Raw genomic sequence first — 22,113 nt, 5'->3', positions numbered from 1 at the left:
AAAGGTCCTGACATCCGAGGACTGAAGAATATCCTGGTGGTAGCATTATCCATGTAAAGCAAAGCAAGCTCCTCCAATAAAAGTTGATACGCATTTGCACAATATTATACTAGATCGCTGCTCTGACTTTCTTCTACATCCAACAACGGCCAAAACTTTCAGAAGCAGTCAAACACCAAACACAGGTCATAATATATGGATTATTTAAAAGTTTCACCACAGAAGAACACAAAAGAAATGCCTTTATGTTTATTTTTTTAATTTTTGTTATAAAGAAGCTTCAAAAATGGAAATAAACTCCCATTTTGCAGCAACCTGCTGGTATAAGAGACCAAGAAAATGAAGACAGACACAACATGCCCTGACTACATACTGCTTTATTCACAAGCATAGGACTGGAGAAGACACAGCGGTGTTGCCTTTTCCACCCCTCTGCCGAGTTCCTGGCCCGCTCCAATGAGCGCAGACAAGCTAGGACTTGCCTTACTGCAATTTCGCTAAACTGTCGCAACAACAGATTTCTGACCAGGGCCAACCCAGCACATCTCAACAAATCTGCAACCTGCAGGGTTAGCAACGACCCACCAAACCAGCACCGCTCTGTCAGAGTACAGGTCGCAGTGCTTTCCCCAACCGTGCATCATGACGCGATGCTGGAGAAGCACAGCAGGGACAACACAGCGTCAGAGGCAAGGAACAGCGCTCACTGAATACTGGAATAACCAGCAGCACAGTTAAAACCCACAGCACTTTTCCTTCCAAGGAGCAAACCTTGCGTCCAGCATCCGTACCTTCTTTAGCTTGTGTAGTTACTGTTCGTAAATGATGGGTCCGATTGCTGCACTGACTCTTTGTTACTCCTGATGAAGAACTGGGCAGTGCAAATACAAGCTGTTAAATAAAGTACTGTATTCCTGCTCAGAAGTGATTGCATTTTACCTGAAAGATGAGCAACTGCGTTTCTGAAGTGCTCTGAAATTTTTCATGGTGAAACGCTAAGGTTATTGTCCTCCTGTTTGTTTCACAGCCAGAAAGAGTGCTGTGTTTAAATCCAGAAATGGCAAAACCCTGCCATTTCAGCAGGTAGGAGGAAACGGCCAGAGAAAAGCCCGTTTTGTGAGTCTGCTTGTCACAACAGATTTTCCTGCAGAGAGAGATAAATGTTTGAAACGTGAACTCATAAGCAGCCTCAGCATGAATCCCGGTAGAGTTAAATTATCAAAACACATTACATGTCCTCCTCTTATTGGAGCCAACAAAATACATTCTTTACCAGTGGGAATTCAAAGTCCATCTGAGGAAAAAGCAAACGCTAAATTTTCCCAAAGGAAAAATGCAGAAGTTTTTGCTGAGAGGGAGAGACAAAATAAAACAAAAAACCACCTCGCATCAAGTGACTTTGGAGACAACCATTTTATATTTTGCAAAGACAACTGAATTTTAACAAGCTTGGTGTAAACAACTTATAGAAAGAATACGCTCACTCTGAACTCCACTAGATATTGAGGTTACGTGAAAATAATTCAATGGGAGGAAGAGCCTGGGTTTAAAGGACGGGGAAGGGAACGATGGATGGGAATGGATGTGGACTGGTCACTTTTTCAAAACAAGACCACCAACACATAGCATGCACGCAGGTGTAAGTGGCTGTGTGAAAAGTCACAGAGCATAAAAAATGAGGTTGAAAATTCTATCGGAAGAAGTTAATTACCGTCATTAAGGGCAGCATAATCTGGTGGTTGGTATAGGAGTGGTTTGCATTCAATTCCTGGCTCCACTGAGATTTTATTTTTCTTTCAAACAGTCTCAGTGTCTCTGCCTGCCCCCTGATCCCCTTTGCCTCAATGTCAGCAGAGCAGACCGGGTCCCCTACTACGCGTCTGCGCAGTGCGCAGGCAAGACGTGTTACCTTAACGGGCATACAATCACCAAAAAGCTCTCACGACTATTTTAGGATGGAAAGCTCTGGGCAACCCCCTAGAAGCCACGCCAATATAAATCATCTTAAAGAGCATTTGTGAGGATTTGGAGAAGAAAAAGACAAACCGAAGACAAAAAAATGTAGATGACACGGAAGGTACGAATAACACTTTCAAGCACTATTCAAGTAATTCAAAAGCTGGAGTCCAATTAAAAACATTTCAGAGACTTTTAACAACAAATTGGCCTCAGTTTTTTTAATTATATACCACTTGTTCTCTTTGGCTCGAGCTGGCTTGGATCATGAAAATCCATTTCACTTTCAATCTTGTACATTAGCACAAGATTGCAACGTTCAGAGTTGGAAAACATTTCTCAGATTTATTTATAATTTTAACATTAACCCAGGAGAACAAGTGCACACACTTCTAAATCAAACCTGATACTATCTTGGTTCAAAGGTCCTAGTTTAAGCCAAAATGAAGCAGCAGGCTCATGGCTGCATTAAGCCGCAGCATTCAGCATCTGAGCCAGCAACAGGGAACGCCTGCCCGGTGCCTGCAGCCAGGTGCTGCGGGGTCATTCCAGGACACGGCCCTGCAGCTTTACGTACAGATTGTCCCTCACGTGTCTGTCAGTGTTCTGCCACTTCCAGTCACCCTACACTGATGGAAACGGCTGGTATTGCCTGGTTTTAACACTAACAAATATTAGGATGCCAGATTCAAGCTCAGGAACCTTGGCCTTAACAACAACTTCTCAGGTGAGCTTTAACGAATCTTGCTCCCCTACCAGCGCTGATTTCCCAGCTGTGAACTGGGGGAGGGGAAGGAGGAGGACAGTTAGCCTTTCACAAACACCTTTTACTGCTGCGATGGAGGAGCATTGCATCCTCACTGAGCTCCTGGGTGGGAACAGGCAGCTACGCACAGCCGTTACGCAGTCAACGCCGCAAAAATGCAACGCACGCTGCTGGGGCGCGGTGGGCACTCGCTGCGCTGCCATTTCCACCCGAGGCGTTCGGGAAGGTGCCCGTGGACCGAGGCGTGCTCACGCCGCTGGGTACCTCCTCCGGAGCCAGGGACCCAGGAAGGTGTCCCCGGAGCGGGTCTCGGCACCCACCCTGCTCTGCAGCACGCAGCCGCCCGCCCAAGGGACAGCGCAGCAGGAGCTCCATCCTGACCGGGCAGCAGCATCGCTCGCCCTAAGGACGGAACGCCGCCGGTCCCAACGCAACTGCGATCCAACGCCACCGGCCCCGTCGAGCACGGGTTGTCCACCCACCAATGGATCTCAGAGTACCCCCGCATATCAACGTCTCGCAGCTGCTTTGAGAACGGCAACACGGACCAACCCGGCCTTCCTCCCACCTCCTCCGTACGCTTGGCTAAGCACAGAACAACGCCACAGACACCTCTGCCAGGGCCCTGGCATTTGGGAGCCAGGTCAGCGCATCCCAGGCCATCGTCAGACGAGCCTTCTTGTCACTGGTTTTCCTCCGTTCTCCTCGAAAACTCACAGCTAAGGAAAAGTTAGTAAAGAACTAGCAATAAGGGAAACACAACCCCAGGAAAACCACCAGCTCGCCCCAAACCCCTGTCTCAGGTATGCGCAGCCGTCCCCGCGGAGGGGCCGGGGACAGCAAGCCTGCAGAGCAGCACCCAGGGGCTCGCTGGGGAGCGGCACCCAGGGGCTGGCACCCAGGGGCTCGCTGGGGAGCGGCACCCAGGGGCTGGCACCCAGGGGCTCGCTGGGGAGCGGCACCCAGGGGCTGGCACCCAGGGGCTCGCTGGGGAGCGGCACCCAGGGGCTGGCACCCCGGGGTCTGCACCCAGGGGCTCGCCCCGCGCACACGGCGCCGTCACCCCGCAGCCTGGCGCCAGGCCGCCCGCGCTCGCCCGCTTCACCCGCGGAGGCCGCGCACCCGCGGGCGCAGCCGAACGCTCCGCTTCCCGCGCACCGCCTCCTGAAGGGGAATCCGGATTCAAGTCGCTCTGCCCAAAGCTTCACGTTACTCGCTCCAGGCAGACTCTCAGCTACCGGCCCTACCGCAGGGAGAGCACGCAAACACCGCCCCACGGCTCCGTGCCCCGCCACCGGCCCCGCAGCCCGCCCGGGCGGGAGCCCCGCGCCGCCGGCTGACCCCGGGCAGCTGAGGGGGGCTCTGCCCGCCTCGCCTCCTCCCTCACCTCCTTCTTCACGTTCCACAGCAGCTTCTCCTTCACGGCGTCCGCCGAGCAGCTCATGGCGGAGCGGGGAGCGGGGCCGCCCCGTGCTCAGCGCCGCCCGCCCGCGCCGCAGCGGGACCGCCCGGGGGCCGGAGGCTCCGCACCGCGCGGCCGAGTGCGGGGACGCTGCTCCGCCCGCCCGGCCGGCCCCGCCGCCATCTTCCGCGGCCGCCGCTGACGTCACCCAGAGGGCGGGGCCGCACCTGCCGCCACCGCCCCGGCTGCGGAGGGGGGCGGGGGGTGTCTCCGCGGCAACCGCACGGGGGCGGGGCCAGGACCGGGCCTGAGGTAGCGCGCGGCCGCAGCGGCAGCGGGTCCGAGCGGGAGCCCCGCTCTCCTTCGGCCCCGGCCCCGCCTCAGGCCCGAGGCGCCCGGGCGGCCCCCGCGTCCAGCGCTTCCCGGAGAGGGGAAGGGGCCCGGAGCGTCGGGTCAATGGCATAGGTAGAGCCTGCTTTTCCTGGTGCCTGCTTCCCGCTTCTCCCCTCAAGCGGCGACCAGCGCAGTGCGCCTGCCCCAGAGCGCTGCGCAGCCCCGGGGGCCCGGCCTGCAGCGGGGTGCGGGACGCTTCACCCGGAGCCATCCTCCATCTCCCGCGGAGAATCCTCCCCGGGCCGCGGCGGCAGAACCGGGCAGAGAACGCGCAGGCCCGGGAGAGCGGCCAGGGGGGCGGCGGGCAGGGGCACAGCACCGACCCCGTCAGAGCGGGCAGAAAAGGGAGAACGGAGACGGAGCTGGTGCTTTCCGGAAGAGGCAGCAGATAGAGGAGACGGAATCGCAGCACCCAGTCACAAGAACCAAAGCCCTACCACGCTGGGCAGACGTAGGCTGTTGCGACAAGCTCTCGGGCACCCCAGAGCCGGGGCAGGAGCACTTACCTTGCGGGTAAACCAGTTTTCCACACCCCAGCCGTGGGAAGGAAGGGCCGGTGCGCACTGGAAACCACAGCGATGTAGGAGATGCCTCTCACCCTTCCAAAGGGAAGGATTACCTAGATTCTTTCAGAGATGCTCAGATACTCTGTGGAATAGTTCGTGCAGTTGTTGCTCACAAAAAAACCCCTACAGCTTAGCTAAGAGGGCAGGGTAGCAGCAGCACAGAGAACAGCTACATAGAACAGACAAGATTACGTTGGCTACCTCAAAAGCACACTTACTGCAGAACGGCGACTGAATCTCTGGATCCAATTCCCTGCGAGGCTGCTCCACCAACCAAGAAAGGTTAAAGATTTTCAAAATACAAGTCAGATTACCTTTGTGGTAATACAAATTGTGTGTAGGCTTAATGAAAGATCAGAATGTTCCGTGATTCTTATTAGGAAATGAAGTTATTTCCATGAGTATGAAAAACCACTGCAGCCAATTAATTGTTCTACAATTAAAGGAAAAGCCCAGAGAAAAATCAAAACCAGTCGTCTGCAGTGTACCTGCAAGTACACCAACACCTCCTACAGACAGACTGACCAGCAGGACATGGGTGAAAGGTAGCAGCAGCTCCATAGAATACAAAACCCCTTTGCTGATACAGTATTTCTGTGGTGCAGGAGCCCGAAACACTTGGTGAGGATCACAACTGCAACGCAGAACAAAAGTGCCGAGACCAACATGACGACTAGAAAGTTACAATGCTGGAGAAAAATCACAGAAGACAAAATATAACACTTTATTAAAAATTAGTGTTCCATTTTCATTTAATGCACTGATAAAAGAGAAAATGCTTTAATTAATAACTAACATGGTTACTGCATTAACTATTTTATCCATAAGGCTGACCCTTAAAAGTTAGACATAAAAATAAAACAAAGCCTGATGCTATAAGAAAACAGCTTGATGACAGAATGTCAGTTTAAACAAGATCAGCAATCGTATTTGCTATCCTCTGGATACAAAATATTCTAGAAATCCAAAGTCCTTTACTATTATGAAACAAATCAAGCTTCAGCATCCCTGTGAGGTAGGGAAGGGTCTCACCGCCATCTTATCACAGATGAGGAAAAATTACACACATACAGAAAACCTGACTTGCTGTATGTCACCAAGTTAGCACAAAGCTGGAAACAGGACTCATGCCCACTCATCTCTTCGTAACACCTCAGCTCCGCTAACAGAATGGATGGTGTGAAATTTGGCTGTAAAGATTTAATGCCAAGGATTGTCAGAGGATGTAATCTAATTGTGTAAGGCAGCGACTGCTGGGCCAGACGCATTCAGTTAAGGTATACTTCATCAGTATTTCTAAGACTGAATTGTCTCTGAAAATTCAAAAACCTCAAGAAAAAAAAAAAAATCTAACCAAAACCCCAATAAGCATTGCCTGTTCCAAGAAGAATGCAGCTTTTTAAGAACACCACAGTATCGCTCCCTCCAGTGCCCTCCCAGTCTCAGTCAGTTATTTTATATTTTAACCCAGAAGTGCAAGAGAGAAAGAGTCAGCGGAATGGAACGTTGTGATAGGATAAATGTCTCCTGTTCCAAAAACTAAATGTCAAGGTGAAGGTTAAACATTTAGTTTTGTCTCGGCATTTATCAAGCAGTTGGAGGCCGCTACCCTGCAGAGCTCTCTCTTTTCACATTACTGCCTAATTAACACTGATACTGAAAAGCTATTCAACACAAGACGTTCACTCAAGGCACCAAGCCTCCTTCTCTGTAGAAAGACTGAGGCTGGTTTGTGGTATGTTAGGACCCCATTACAGAAACACGCAACCCTTCACTACAGTACTTGTGCACAGAAGTCGGTTAATGTTGTCCATTCATTCTCTCAGTCTGCCAATATATTTGAATGCGCAAAAGTTCATTTAAACTTAGGAGTGAAGAGGACAGTAAGATTTCAAAACGAGCTCCAGCAGCCCATGAATGCTAGCTGAAGCAGAATTCATACATTACAAATGAGGCAAAAAGGCGTTTCTTCCTCCTAAAGGCTACCATAAATTCACGGGCACATCAGTGAACACATCCATTGGCGATGGTCTATGCAGGAAGCCATTACAAGTCTCTTAACTTGCAGATGAATGCATATAATTAGAAATCTATATTGTCTTAATAGGAATCATAATTTGTGATACTTAAAGCCAGCAGAGAAGAGTCGTAGGAAGCACAGCTGTTGGCTCTCTAGAAGTGGACAGCTTACTACAAAGAAAGGAATGCTGCATTTCAGAACTGCCTTATCCTTTTCAGTGCGGCTTTTTCACCATTATACTAGGTTGTAAAAGTATGTTCTGACTATTGAGTCTTCGGCTTTTCACGGCATCAACGTCAAGAATATTCTTGCTGAAACAATTTATAGCCTTCAATTAATAAAAGGATGATTAAGATGAGAGTACAAAGTATGTGTTACATCAAAACTGCAGTATTCGAAATGATCAGAACCTGGTAGTACCGAGACTGTGTAAATCAACACGCCATGATTCTCGTGGAAAGGACATTCAATTAACATCCTGTATTGGAGCTGTTCCAGATAAGCAGGACTCTTAAGAGAAAATAGTGTTCTACCACTTGTATTAGAAAAATGTTCAGCCCACAAACTGTGTCACGGCTGCATCCACGTCTACATTTAGACTTACTGAGACCTCATGTAAATTATCTGATTATGTAAGCACTCAGGTAAGAAATAACTCGAGACATTCCAAATTTTCTCATAAACCTGAGGACAGCAGCCCTACCTAGGGAGGCGATCTCTGACACTACCATCATTTTAGCCTTGTGCATGTCGGAACAGCAGACGTTCCGGAACACACCTACAGAGAGGATTTCCCGCTGTTCTGCCGTTCCTGTCTATCCACCAGTGGAGGGAACTACAGAACTGCCAGTCAACCCCGGCCACTGGTATTTAACTGGGATCGCTCAGCCACATCCTGAAAATCTTATCAAGACCACGGTTTTGAAACGCCTTTTGAATAGACAAAACTTTAGTGTGTTTATGCAATTAGATTACTACTCTGAGTAAAGCTTACAGACTGACAGAGCATTCTCTCCACAGCAGGCAAACATTGTTTAACGTCATTCCAGTTCTGGTTACATCTTATTCTAAAAGCAGATGTTTTGTGATCGGTACTAATTGGGAGCAGAGAAGGGAGAACGAATGGAGAGGAGAGAAGGTGGTGAAATGACCATGACATCTGTACATATTTTTAAAAAGTTCGTAACTGCTTACAGTTCTTGCTGATACTCCACATTCCACAAATACCAACAAGTTATTTTGCACTGCTCACAACCCAGATGGTTCTCAAAACAGTTTGTTTCCAAGATTAATGTAATCTAAATTCAAATCAGAAATTAATACTACTTGTTGGCTATGGAAGACAGGGAAAAGAAAACCAACTAAACCAAAACACAAGCTTTTCTCTTTCTTATAGCATAATAATTCACAATTTGAATCCATTTCGTAAATGAATCCCGGGAGTACAGAATCCAACCATGGAATGAAAGCCTCTGGACTAGCACACGGATCTGACCCTCATTCTCTTTCACACGCTCCTTCCCATCCCTGTGCTCCCCAGAGAAAAGAAATGCAAAGATGACATTTTTCTGCTTATAACGTCTTTTAAACACAGTTTTTAAGGCTACCAGCATCACCTACTTAAGCTGTTAACATTCACTAGGATAGTAACAAGAAAAAAATAATGTAAATCATTTGCCAAGGAACAGAAGTGCCAGACACGAATTTTAAATGTCAGTCTTATTTGTTACAAGATGAAAAATGTACAAGAGAATAAATGGAAGCTGTTAAGTACAGCACAAAGACCCTACCACTGCAGGCTCTGCTGGTAGCTTCAAAGCACCCACCACAGTGTAATTTAAATAGTATCAGTGGAGAGGAAAAAAAAAACAAACCACATCACACTTTAGCAGAATTGAAGAAAAAACCCCACAAAAGTCTTTGTCAGAACTAATCTCAGCAGCTGTATTTTCACTGGCACAACAGAAAAACCAGCTGGGAAACAACAACTTACAGAAAGCAATATAAAAAGAAAAGAGGTTATTAGAATTTTAAAGAAGCCTTTCACAAAAAGGCAGGTGCATTGCTGTGGCCACACTACTTCCTGAATGCAAGGAGAATTAAGTGAATGCCTGACACATGTAGAGGCCTGGCCAGGCAATAAAATAAAAAAAAAAAAAAAATCCAGAAAGTTTGCAGCCATTAGTGTTTTCTTACCAAGCCTCAAAAATTTCGTTTTCAAAAGCCTGAGTGGAAGTAATTTCTTTGTTCCCTCTCCTGCTTCTGTTACTACCAAACTATCTACCATCTTAATTCTGCTTACGACTTCACTGTATTAATTTGGGATCATTTTCTTGTCAGGCTGTTGCAGTAATTTGCTTTAAAAAGTACAGGTAGCTTTGGCACTGGTGAAAGCAGTTCAAGACTAACCATTGTGGAATCTGAAGCTTCTGTGTTCATGTACAACACGGGAACATAGAAGCAGCTGTGGAGCAAGCTCCACGGCTGTCGCATATCCACAGCGGCCAAGGAACAGCCATCAGGTAATAACTGTTTATGACAGTGGTAAAATCTGAATCTGCAACCTACAGCAGAAATATACAAGCAAACACTTAAAAACACAGAAACAACTTTTCATACTGAACTCCAAAGTGCTTCCCGAGACCCAATTTGCAGAGCAGCCTTGACTCCAGCCTTCTGCAAGGCTCTTCACAATTAGCACCCAGCCACGCACTCGCAATAAGTGATTATTTCAGTTTAAAATTCAGTATAAGCTACCTCTCCCCTGTGTCCAAAGCCTCTTGCAGTTTCACGCTAGAACAAGGTTTTTGTGACTATTCTTCTCTTTCCACTTCAACGTCTATGCTCCAGCAGGGACTCGGAACACAAACCTTGAATTCAGCTTTCCGTACGTGAACATTATCTAGCATCATAAAATGTTGTTTAGTCTGTAATTCCCCAGTCAATGCTATTTCTCCCCTGCTGCTGGAGAAATTTAACATCAAAGAGCACTTCTGGGTCACAGGAGGGAACTAATGTAAAACCAAGTCCTCAGATTGCCGTTGTTGATATCAACAGGACTACACTATCCCAAGCCTAAAAATGGCAACCCTGCCACAATCTGTTCCTGAAGTTTTCTTACTTGAAGAAGCTTCTTCCTTCACCACACCCATTTCTCCATCTCCCAAGACAAGTCATTACTTACATATTTAAATTTTCAAAGTTTTCTCATTTTTCACAAGGGGAGGTTTTTTGATGATTTGACTCTTACCTCTTTGGAAGAGCTTGCCTTAGAATTAATGAGTTTTAAAGACCTATCTTGGAACACCAACCTGTGTATGTGTATGGGGGAACAATGTGGGAGAAAGCAGACGTGCAGTGCACCTGACTCTTGGACAGCTAACCATTTCTTCTGGGGCTTATCAGATGTAGTGTTTGCTAGGAGCAGTCGTGTTCAAGTTCTCTCCACCTGCTCGTCAGTATCTTGATTTAAAAACGGGAAGTTCTGTTATACAAAACCCTAAAAGGGGAGGTATCTGGAAACAGATTTTCAAATCACGCCATCTCATTCAGGAAAAGCAGTACTTCTCACAGGAAGTAAGAAAACTGGCAAGTCATTAGACATGAAAGAGCAACCACAAACTGTCAGAATCGGTGTTCAAATTCCATTCCTCATGTGGCATGGAAAGGGGGCCAGTCTGTAGTTAAAGCACACGGTGCAAAATTAGCGTCTCAGTTCTCAAAGACCCTGGCCTTTAGCATTGCTTTGTGCGCGCAAATGCCCACTTGCTTCTCTCGGGAGCCGAGAAGCCAAATGAAGATCAATCCACAGAGACCAACTGATTCCCCCCTACTTCTTGATCTCCCTCGAAGAACATCAATACAAGCCTTGACACCAAACCCCTTCTCCGCGACTGACGGGCTAGTGGCCAAGCTGACGGTCATCATAGGTGCTGTATCTCTTCACATGGATTCTGCGCACTCGGTCACGAAGTTCAAAACCCTCATCATCCTCACTGTGAGACACCTGGCTTCGGCTCCTGCTTGTTGCTTCCAGCAGAGAGTTATCAGGAACCCGTGGTGTTTCATATAGTAAGACATTTAGTGTTTCCTCATAAATTCGTGCTTCAGGGAATTCAACCTACAAAAAACAGCACATGTCCTTTTCCTGGTCTGTACAGGATAACGTGACTGGAACACATACCCGTAAGTAAAAAGATACCTGAGCCATAAAAGACATACACTATAAAGAGAGTAAAACCATTACAAATAAGATGAGCAAAGCAGTCTAATTGCAGGCAGGATTACTCCCACCACCAGATCTCCTACCTCACCTCTTCTTTTCAATTGCTCTAGCACAGAATACAGCTTTTCTGATTCTTAAGCGCTGATGCTGGTCCCCGGTCACCTTACCCGCACCACTGCAAGTCAGAAGCTAACTCCAGAAGTTAGGGAAACGGTAGATTTATCATGCTAATCGTTATCATTTCATGCATGTGACGTCTCTTTAGGATGTACTGTGCTCGAAAGCTAGTCTTTAGGTAACCTTTGCAAAATCAGAGGCAGGAAGACTATGAGAAGAATCGCTGGAAATGTGGGAAATCAAGATAGCTTGATTATTGGGAATCTGCACTCCTGCTGAACTTTTTTTGTTTTTTTTAACAGATATTCCATAGTTTTGCACATAAAAGCACAATGATAATAAAAATATCATGTTTCTAAACGGTGTTTGAGCTCAAATTTCCATTTCATTAATTTCATCCCATCCATTTCAGTTATTCAGGTTGGGACAGAGCAGTTTCAGTCTTCTCCTTTCTAGCATATATTTTCCAACGCTCTGGAGAAATTCATACTCCCAGACACAACCATTTAGTCCAATTACATACAATGATTACATCAGTGCAAGTGAAACACAGTACAAAGTAACTGCAATGAAGTAAACTTGCGCAGGTATAATTAGGAGCAGAATTAGATCTTTACTTAATTTAATTAGAGAAGAATTTAAAGGCACTTACATGATTTACGGCCACAAAGTCCATCAACTTAAAGAGACTAGTGCTGAAATGCACATGCTTTCAGGATTACCATTCTCAGTCCTTGCTTCTTCAAACCTGCTACCATATTTAGTCTTCTCTGAATTCCATCTAGTATGCAGCATCTTTTGCAAGACACCAGCTCATGCTGCAGCCCCCTAAGCAGCGAGCCACCCTACTCATCTCAATGTCACTGACCATCAATTCCAGTCAATATTCAGGAGAGCTGGTATCAAAGCTTTCCCAACAAATGACATTGCCCACCTCTAGCAATGTGGCTTAAGTGATACAAAATCTGTATCTTTCTGCAATGTATCGTCAACCGGATTATTTTCAAACTACAGGAGAGGGGTGGGTAAGACTTCATTACCTTGGTTTGCTTCTTCTCTGTAGCATACACGATCGAGGTACAACAGACTTCAGCAAGTTTGCGACCCTGTCCATAAAAAGACCAGCAGCAGATTTCATCCCCTATAACATCCTTAATGAAGAGAACTCTGCCGTTGAATCGGAGAGAGAGCTTGTCAAACAGTTCTATGTTCTTCAGTAAGTTGTCATCTGAGTTACTGAAACACAGCAACAAAAGAAGGAATACGGTTTACGTGGTTTTTCACCTGGCCATCTCTACAGAATTTATATGCCTACACCACCACAGTTTTAAGCACTGATCTAACAGCAGAATACAAATAAGTAGTGACTCATTGCCATATGCTGCCAAGAAAAGAGAGGGTAATAGCCAATTTCAGATACAAATAAGATGCTCTGATCCCCGTGAGCAAGCACTCCAGCCTTTAGAGGTCAAGTTATATAATTAATAACAGCAGCACAATTTCCCGCATCGTTACATCAACTATCTACAACTACCTCTTGACTGACGCTCAAGAAGATTAAATGACACGCTAACTGCAGTTGTCCTTAGCTTAGTAACAGCAAAAGTCCAAAGAGTCAACGTGTGTTAGAAAGACAGCTAAAAAGCAAGGTGTTCTGCACGAAGCACTGGTGATACCATATACAAAGTTCTAGGGTGAACGCCTTATTTAGGAAACTAAGTTTTATTGACAGCCAACGCGATGTAGGATCTTTATTACTTTACAAAGCAAGAGCTAGATGTTGTAGAGAAAAAGAACACACACTGTATTATAGCTTTAAAATCAAGTAAAGCTATCAGAAAGCTAGTCTTAAAGTTTAAAATATGTTACTTAAATAACAACATCATGGCCAATCAATGTCCAACTGGATTAAGTAAAAAAACACCCAAAACTAAAAGCCTTACTCCTCTGATGCTAGCTTGAATTCAGCTGTATCAAAAATACGTACTCTGCGCCCCTCTGTCTCTTTTTATAGCTGGCTGGGAAATTATGTGCGGATATGTGGAAGTCACTGAACACATTATTGCCTAGACAACAAAGCCAATCTTGCTAGCTTTAACAGTAAAATTCCCTACTCTACGGACCCAGAAGGTCAAGGTTCACACCTTTTGCTGCCAAGAATCTACCCAGAGACAGGACATCGTACCTGTGTATGCAGTATCTTCACTGTTGCAAATGCTCCGGGAAGGCTACGAAATACTTGTGAACCAAGATGCTGCTAATAAGAACAGCTGACTGGGCTTTACATCAAATACTTAGTTTGAGAAGTATTTCTGTTCAGATCTAAATCAAAAAAGCAGGATGTGAAATGTGACAAAACCTTCAGCTCGCAAGAACCATTTGATAAAGTAATCTGGGATTCAGGCAGTGACAAGTCCCAGGCCCTATCGAGTGGCAGAGCTGGAACAAACGTGTAGAAATCTTCATTCGTAGACCACCCTGACACCGCAACTGAGAAAGCTCGATGAGGAAGCATAGATGGAAAAAACCCTCGCTTGCTAGCAGCCAGTGTGGAATTTTAAATAAAGATGCCTCATTTCAACACCATCAAGGCACGCAGATTAATGCGCAAGGAATAACTAGAGCCCTACAGCTAGCTACCAGCACCGCCGGGTATCTGGGCTTCTGCTGCTCTCATTACCAGTACGCTTACATTTCCAGACCCACGTGGTTGCTTTAGCACCGCTGCCGTAAGCTAAAGGGTAACAGAGGGAGGAGAGCAACACGACTGGCAGATACAGAATGCAGTCCGCTGTGAAACAGGCTGCTCTTCAGCGCTCCGCAGGTAGCATCTCCCGACTCCCTGAAATATCATGATGGGCAGCATCCATCTCACTGACAGACAGACAATCAGTTTGCCTAGAGAAAAAAGCTTCCAAGACTGCATCTCAGATGGAAGAGGCTGAAAATGAGGATTCGGCGTAGCATAAAGGATTACTCGCATCACTTCAATGACTGGTTTGGGAAAATCCAAAGCCATTCCGGTAGCATCATAAAAAAGGGATCATGAGAATTACAGCATAAAACTAAACAAACAGTGTTACTTTATACAGGAGGAAAGCCAATAAATTCTTGCCCTGGCCCTCTCTGGGTTGTTCCTGAGTAGAACAGACACTTGCCCTTGTAACCAAGTAATTTAGAAGCACTGGAACATCAAGAATTTCTGTAGGTTAGAGTAAAAGAGTGCCGGCAGAGGTATCTGCAGACTCAAAAGTAAAACTAAACTGACAAGGTACAGATCATGGCTGCATTAGCTTTGCATTGACGAGGTGATGCTCTGGTTACCAGTTTGTGTTGCATTACCCACGCTACATCTAGTTTCAACCAACATTAATAGCCTCATCACTCTTATTTCGCCCCTTGTTTCTGTTCATCTTTCTCACACAACTGAACTGTGCACTGGACTTCAACAGCTACAGTTTGTGGTGTTCTCCTCCCATTTAGATTCACATCAAAAATAACTGCATGCAGATCCATAGAAGAGCATTATTGTAAGCAAAAAAAAACCCCAAACAAACAAAAAAACAAGTTAGGTCGTACCACATCTTCCTCCATACCCAGTCAAAGGGAAACTTTCCTATTACAGTGGGGAAAACACTGACATACCTGGTGTAGGAGTATTTGTTGTTGCTTCTGTTATAAAGCAGCTTAACAACAGGCTATTGGGAGAGAAAGAAAAAAGGCAGAAAAGGTTAAGTTCTGTGTTTGAACACATTCAGCAAAAATTCAGTTTCTCACTGGGTAGTTGTGGAGAAGCAGTTACTTTCATTGATGATTCTATCAGTCTCTCTTCTTCTTTCGGAGATGTGATAATAGGGATGCTACAGACAGGTTCATACAAGTCTTTCTTGTCCTGTTTTAAAGAAAGAAGAGAGAGAGGAAATAAACTCAAGAGAGACAAACGCTAAAACTAACATCTGCTTCTGCTGTCTTCTCCAACCCCTCCAGCCATGTTCCCAAATCCTGTGATACCACGGAAAAAGCTCTGTGTTGCTATAGCAACCACACAGCGTTACCTTGATCTGCAACCCAGAAATACAGTGGAGAGATTTCTTATCCCCAGAAGGCAGCAGGAATTGAAATATCAGGATGCAGGTGGATGTCCTTCTTAGCTATAGCAAGGACTCTGAGCTCAACTCATATTTGGTTTAAGTGGGTTTATTATTCTCTCCTTTTCTGAAGAAAAGGATAGTGAGAGTTTGCACTAGTTTTAATCAACTCAAAACACTGCAGTATGTAAGAACATCAACCGCTACGAACCGAACATTTGGCAAGAACAGCACGTCACCAGAACGGACTTCAGCCCCTTGTGACACAAAAGCAACAATCAAGAGCCTGTAGCACTCTGCAACTCCAGATTCCTCATGTAGCAAATTAAAGAAAGCTCAATAGCTAACAGGAAAACCTCAGAACATTTTGTTTTCACAACAAAGGTTTTCAATTCCAAACCAGAAGGAAAATTATCAGTGTGTATTTGCGTTTCTTTCAGCAGATAGAGGAAGTATATTGAACCTAGTATGCGAGGCATTTATTAATTACTAAGTTTTGTCCTGCAAGAAACATTCATTTCACAATCTTAAGACTAATAACAACGTATATATATTGCATCTGGGCTAACCTTATTAAAAAGTTGGCAGAACAAGCTGATGTCAATCAGCTGAACTCATAGGGACTGGTAAAGTGAATAAAGCTATTACGGGCTTACATATTTGCAAAGAGTAGCAGTACACTGAAACAAAGGGAAGCCCTTAAAGTAATCAGTGCTTACCGTGTAGGTCTTTTTCTCCATTAAGATTCAAACTTAAAAAAAAAAATACCATGTTTTCAAAGATTCAAACCCGTTCTGCCTACAGATATTATCTAATTAGAAGTGACGTAACTTGGGGGCAAATTAGACTAATGCCGTAAGATCTTTTAGGACATACGCTCAAAATAATGATATAATGTTTATTCAATCAGTTTCCCTTAAATTTCTGTCTTTTATTCCATTTCACACAAGAGGAACTCATTCACTATCTATTTCCTAAATAAAATTAAAAAAATAGATACAGAAAAGAACCAGTCCCTCTATTTTAAGTAACAAATTGTGAATACAGTTTCTACTTTGTTCATCCTCCTGGCATCCCTGTGAAGTAGAGCAGTGCTACTAACCCCATTCTGAGGGGCCGCTGGACAACTCAATGGAAGCACAAAGGGAAATGACACCTCTGAAATGACAGGAACTCAAATCTACACCTTGCACAGTCTAGACTCATATAATCTGAACAGGCCAGAATCTTTCTCTTCTTATAAAGAAATAGCTCCCTTGATGATGCAGCCACCTCACTACTGGCACTAAATGCCCCCAGAGCCCAGGCACCTGTGGCCTGGAAGGCCGTGCCATGACAGCACATGCGTCTGAAAACATTTCCAGCGAGGTCATCAGCTAAATCTCGTCTCTTATCCAACGCACTGCAGCATCTCGAGCATGCACACAGAGGCAGGGTAACCACGGCTTTGATAAACGTGCCGGGTAAGATCTTACAACTTACCTGACTGCCGTCTCGTTTTCTTTCCAGGCTGTCTTGTACATCTAAGACTTGATGCCATCTCCAAGACCATGAAATATTCTCTGAAGTTGTCTTAAGGACATTTTATAAGCAAAACACCCACAAAAAACTACAGACTACTTCTGTTTCTTACCTGCAGGGCTGCTTGGCACATGTCCACTAAGCCCTGAATGAGATAATACTTGGCTTCTGCCATCAACTCCTTGATCTCCTGTCTGTGTTTCGGAAGCGCAATCGTGTCATCTCGGAGATAGTTTAAAATTGTTCCGAAGTGCTTCCCACAACGGTCTATAAGGATCCAGCCTGAAAAATAACCATCACATCATTTCAATCATGTCAACAGTCAGGGGCAAGAAGCAGCTCCTCAGAGAGATCCAATAAACCTCGTATTTCCTGAAACTGCACGATACTCTTCCCATTTCATTCAGTGGCAGCCTCTGCTGACTTCCAGCAAACTGAATGTGGCTGCACAACAGAAACTGAGAGTGGAACCACTCCTTTGGTACCTCCCGTATGCTCTCACTAATTTCCAGCACCCCAAAAGAAAAGCCTCAAGCTAAAAATACTTGGCTTCCTATCCCAAGACACTAAAACTGCTGCAGGAACCTGACTGCGCCGTGTCAGTTGATAAGTCAGTGGGCTGCCTGACCAAAATGATTTCCTGTGCTTTGTCTTTTCTGTGTTAGGCTTTGATTAAAGAAATGGACTTTTTCAAGTACTATAGGAAATCACTAGTTTACGTCTATTTAACTGACTGTCCAAACCATTCAAACCTTAAAAAACCCCACAAAAACGTGCTTATTGTTAGGTAGGTTGCTTCTTTTATTTAAACACTTATTCCCAGCAAAATGGAGTTATGCTATATTTGTATGCAAATAAATGTATTAACTGCTTCTGTGGTATAATGCTGGGCAATTAGAAACCTATCACTAAGAAAGCCAAGGAAAGACTAGAAGAGGGAGGGCACAAGTGTTTGGAACAAGTAGATTTAGGCTAAGTTCTGTGGCCTAAAGAGAAGCATTTGGCAGTTTTCCAACCACATCTTCTGCTGTGGTTAAGAGTTAAGAGAGAGAAGTGTTCCAAAGATGCTAAAAGGTAGACTAGCCCAGAAAACCCAGTATGGCAAAAAGGCTGTTCCAGTCTCCAAACAGGAGCGAAGAACAGAACAGAGACGGATCAGGAGGGAGTGGAGAGGGGATGCAGCACAGGAAACGGCAGCAGACACACGGTTCTGCAATTTTACAGCACCCCTGAAGTCACATTCACGAGGAAACAGGATGTCCGACTTGCTGGCAAACAATAGCAACGCAGGACACGCACAGGCAGAGGGCTTAATACAGTGCCAAACACTTTTCCATAACGGGGAAGGCAGGCAAAAAAGTGTTGTTTTGGGACCTAGGTACAGAAAACAACTGAGGAAAGTAGGCTAACCCACTGCTAGATTCTCCAGCTGGAGCTGTCAGAACATGAACCTCGTCCTCTGCTCGGCTGAGGTTCTTACACCAAACTGCTGGACAAAATGGATTCAGTAACACTCAGCAAGACCCAGCCTACTCAAGGGGAACTTCGCTTAAACGATACGCAAAATCCACGATGCGCTGCTTCAGTTTCAGTGAATACACTGTGGTGCAAATCAAGTTTAATCCGATGTAATCTGGACATGCAGAAGAGCTTTTGCATACGAGTGTTCGGAAACACCAAGAGGTTAAATACTTGCCAGCCTCTTCTCCACAGTGCCACAACACCCATTCTGAGGTATCATTTTGCCCTGGACTACTAAAGTTAGCAAAACGAAAGCACCCCTAGCCATTGCTGATCATCTTACTTCTCCTACTCTCTATAATTTATTATACATTTTTATAATGCCAATATTCAGTGCCCAGCAGGAGGTGACGTGCTCCTTGACTGATGGCTAAATACTGTCAACAGCATCGTAAGCCACAAGTGGCACATGCTGCTGGGAGGAGGAAAAAAAGAATTTCCAACATAGCAAGCAAGGCTATTCCGAGTTTTAAAGACACAAACTGAATGTCCCTCCCCACATATGCGTTTTGAATGATGCCACTACATGACGCCACATAAATGACAGCCCACATGCTGTCTGTTCAGTCTCCATAACAACATCAACAGTCTGTGTACCAGCTGTGATCGCAGGAAAGAGAACCAGTCCTTCCACTAATTAATTTTAGTAACAAAAGAACGCATTTTTACAAAGCAGAGGATTGTTAGCGCCAATGGGAGCTGGCTGCCTAATGTTCCAGGCTATTTACGGAATATGTCTTTCCCTACATCCTTAACTGAGCGTAGTCTTAAGACACTTAAAAAAGCACCACCAAAACCCAGCTGTTTTACAAACCTCTCAACACCAAAAGACATTCCCTTACCTTCTTTGTCCGTGAGCACTTCCATTCTGCCGCTGAACATGGCCTTAAGCATGGTGTCGTGCCTGGTCAGCACTTGCACTGTGGTGTAATACAAGGAGCCCCCAACGTTCAGCCGCACGTACTTGTTACCAAGGCTGCCCCCCTTGAAGCTGCAAGTTTTGGGCTTGGGCCCTGCGGCCGGACACAGGGTGGTGGTTAGACACGTGTCCCCCGACATCTCCTTCTGTAGGTAGATGACGACCCTGCAGAGCGTGGGCTTGACAGATTCCGCCGTGATTGGTGAAGAGTCACGAGCCCCCAGACGAGGACGGCAAGGCAAAAGCGGTCATAACCACTGCACCCTTGAAACAGAAACATGTAAGATCAGCACGGAAGCCTGGCATTTCCACTTGCAACAAAAACATGAAGCCCACATTAAAGAAGAGATACTTTCAGCAGACTCCTACGGACGCAGCTGCACGCGTTCTGACAGAACAAGACTTGGCGGTTTTTCCGACAGCTTGCGCAGCACCACGCAGCCGAGCGATGGCTGCAGGACTGTCAGTGAGGGACACGACGCTTTTCCGGCCTTGCTGTTATCGAGACTGCAGCCAACACTACCAACGCCATCCAGCGCCACAGCCCAACTTTAAACGCTCGCTGGAATTCCGCTCCCTCTCAACTTGCCAAAAGAACGCAACTCTTCCGTGCGGAGCTGAACCGCGGTGGCAGAGCTTTCTGCCCGCCCTTCAGCGCAGCGCGTGTCTGTATGGGGGGGGGGGGTTGTTGTTCACATTTTTAACCAGAGACGTTTACAAAAGTCGCTGAACCATAATGTTCTATTTCCTGGCAACTCCCTTCATTCAAAACTCTTCTTCCTCCACCCTGGAATGTCAAGCAGTCAATGTAGCTTTAATAATAAAAAAATAAAATTAACACCACTCCCGTGCCAAGTACGTCCAGTCTTTGGAATATCTGTCTCCATTAAAAAGCCAGCTAGACCTCCACTGCTGCTTTCTCTCCCCAGCCTTGCTTAACTTGCCATTGACAACGAGCTCAAAATTGAAAGAAACAAATAAAAGGATGGAACTAACGGGCCGGATCTGAAGTTCTTTAACTGCAAAAGCACAAATACAGGTTTCTTATCTGTTCTTCTTCTAATAATTATTGTTCTCAAAAACATTTTGTTATTGGGGTTTTTTTGTTGCTGTTTTTATGAAACTTTTTCAGACTCCAAACACCTCCTCCCTTCTCTGTTCTGCACCTATGGCACGTGAGTAACCTTTTATAAACAAATATAATAACCTGCTAATTGTATTGCTATTCTTCCTACATCCCTCTTGCTTCTCACCCCACCTCAGCTTTCAACACACACAAAACCCCACAACCATCCATCCGCACAGCAAATTACTTGGCAGCTACGGATGGGAGCTTAAAATTGCCAGAGATGCGAATAACCACAGAACCTGGAACACCACCTAAAACATAACGTTATGTGTGATTCTTAATTATTCTGACTAAGCAAAGACTGCAAACGATGTGTATTAAACAACAGGCAACACGAACACTGTGCAGATCACCAAGACACAAACCAATTTAAGAACTTCAGCATCAAAAAAGCTCAGCCCGTCTATAAACGCTTCAGCCGGACCTCACGCTAGCTGCCACCGTTCTTCCCTCCCGGCGGATCTCCACAGAATCATAGGAAGTTTGGGGTCGGAAGGGACCCCCAGAAGTCATCTAGCCCAACCCCCCCGCAGCGAGCAGGGACACCGCTAACGAGATCAGGGTGCTCAGAGCCCTGTCCAACCTGGCCTTGAATGTTTCCAGGGATGGGGCCTCCACCCCCTCTCCGGGCAGCCCGCTCCGGTCTTTCACCACCCTCACGGTACAGACTCTCCACAACACGCGGCAGCAAACGTCAGCCCGCGCCTGGGCCGGGCGCCGCGTTCTCCAGCCGCGCCCCTGGAGCGGAGCAGCCCAGGAGCAGACCGGCGCCCGCGGCAGCGTCAGCCCGGCCGCTGGGGGGCAGCAGCGGCGCGGCAGGGCCACGGCGTGGGGCGAGACGGGAGTTACCGCAGCAGAGCGGCGAAGGGCTGCGGGGCAGCCAGCCAGCAGCCGCCCCAGCCCCGCAGCGCGCCGTCCCGCCCGGCCAGCGCCCGGCCCCGGGGAGCCAGCCCGCCCCGCCGCCGGGCCCTCGGCGCACGGGGACAGGGCTCCGTCCGTCCGTCCGTCCGTCCGTCCGCCCCGGGGTCCCGCCCTGCTCTCACCCCCCGCACCCCGCAGCGCAGCGAGCTTCGGCAGCCAGCGGGCGGCTTCGGCCTGAGCGCTGCGGCCCCGCCAGCCGCCGTTCGCCGGAGCCGAGCTCCCTCGGGCCGCGGCCTCTGCCGCCAGCTGCCACCGCACCGCCGGCGCGGGAGGGACCGGCGCGGGGTCCCCCTCCTCCCGGCAGCCCCGGAAAGCAGCGGTCTGAGCGGGGAACCCCCCGCAGCCGCCCTCCGCGGGCCGGGCCCGAGCCCCCCGGCCCCCCCCGCTGGGTCCCGCCGGCCTCCCGCCACCCCGGTCCCGCCCGGCCGCGGCGCCCGGAGGAGCAGGGAGAGTCGGCCCGGGCCGGGCCGGACCGGACCCCGCCGCTCACCCGCCGCCCTCGGCCCCGCCGCGGAGCTCCCTTCCTCCGCCGGGAGCCGCGACCCGGAAGCGCTCCCCGCGCCGCTCCC

At 47.1% G+C, this 22,113-nt stretch overlaps 2 protein-coding genes across 6 annotated transcripts in view; both read right to left on the bottom strand.

The window, feature by feature from the left end:
- The window catches only part of SGSM2 (small G protein signaling modulator 2), a 59,758-nt gene extending 55,513 nt beyond the window's left edge, over nucleotides 1-4,245 (bottom strand). For all 5 annotated transcript variants that reach the window (XM_075439854.1, XM_075439858.1, XM_075439859.1 and 2 more), the window contains exon 1: nucleotides 4,110-4,245. In XM_075439854.1, coding sequence (XP_075295969.1) covers nucleotides 4,110-4,166 — 57 coding nt within the window. In that variant the 5' untranslated portion in view covers nucleotides 4,167-4,245. The remainder of the gene's footprint in view (nucleotides 1-4,109) is intronic.
- Nucleotides 4,246-5,783: 1,538 nt separating this feature from the next.
- TNFAIP1 (TNF alpha induced protein 1) lies at nucleotides 5,784-22,106 on the bottom strand. Its single transcript, XM_075440269.1, has 7 exons — nucleotides 22,035-22,106; nucleotides 19,418-19,758; nucleotides 17,167-17,336; nucleotides 15,248-15,337; nucleotides 15,091-15,143; nucleotides 12,486-12,681; nucleotides 5,784-11,223 (listed from the first exon to the last, which is right to left on the bottom strand). The coding sequence occupies exons 2-7, from the start codon at nucleotides 19,632-19,634 to the stop codon at nucleotides 11,005-11,007; spliced, it is 945 nt and encodes a 314-aa protein (XP_075296384.1). The 5' UTR covers nucleotides 19,635-19,758; nucleotides 22,035-22,106; the 3' UTR covers nucleotides 5,784-11,004.
- Between the last annotated feature and the right edge of the window lie 7 nt (nucleotides 22,107-22,113).

The sequence above is a fragment of the Opisthocomus hoazin genome, chromosome 20, assembly GCF_030867145.1.
Source record: "Opisthocomus hoazin isolate bOpiHoa1 chromosome 20, bOpiHoa1.hap1, whole genome shotgun sequence".
In the NCBI taxonomy this organism is placed as follows: Eukaryota; Metazoa; Chordata; class Aves; order Opisthocomiformes; family Opisthocomidae; genus Opisthocomus; species Opisthocomus hoazin.
The sequence above is the reverse complement of the archived record's forward strand: the minus strand, read 5'-3'. Positions and strand labels throughout refer to the sequence as shown.

Bases quoted from the DNA above. Each gene is read 5' to 3' on its own strand.
- TNFAIP1 (XM_075440269.1), bottom strand. From the start codon at position 19,634: ATGTCGGGGGACACGTGTCTAACCACCACCCTGTGTCCGGCCGCAGGG. The intron at 17,337-19,417 runs GTAAGGGAATGT...GTTATTTTTCAG, and splicing joins AGTGCTCACGGACAAAGAAG to GCTGGATCCTTATAGACCGT. The intron at 12,682-15,090 runs GTATGTCAGTGT...GCTGTGTTTCAG, and splicing joins AACAAATACTCCTACACCAG to TAACTCAGATGACAACTTAC.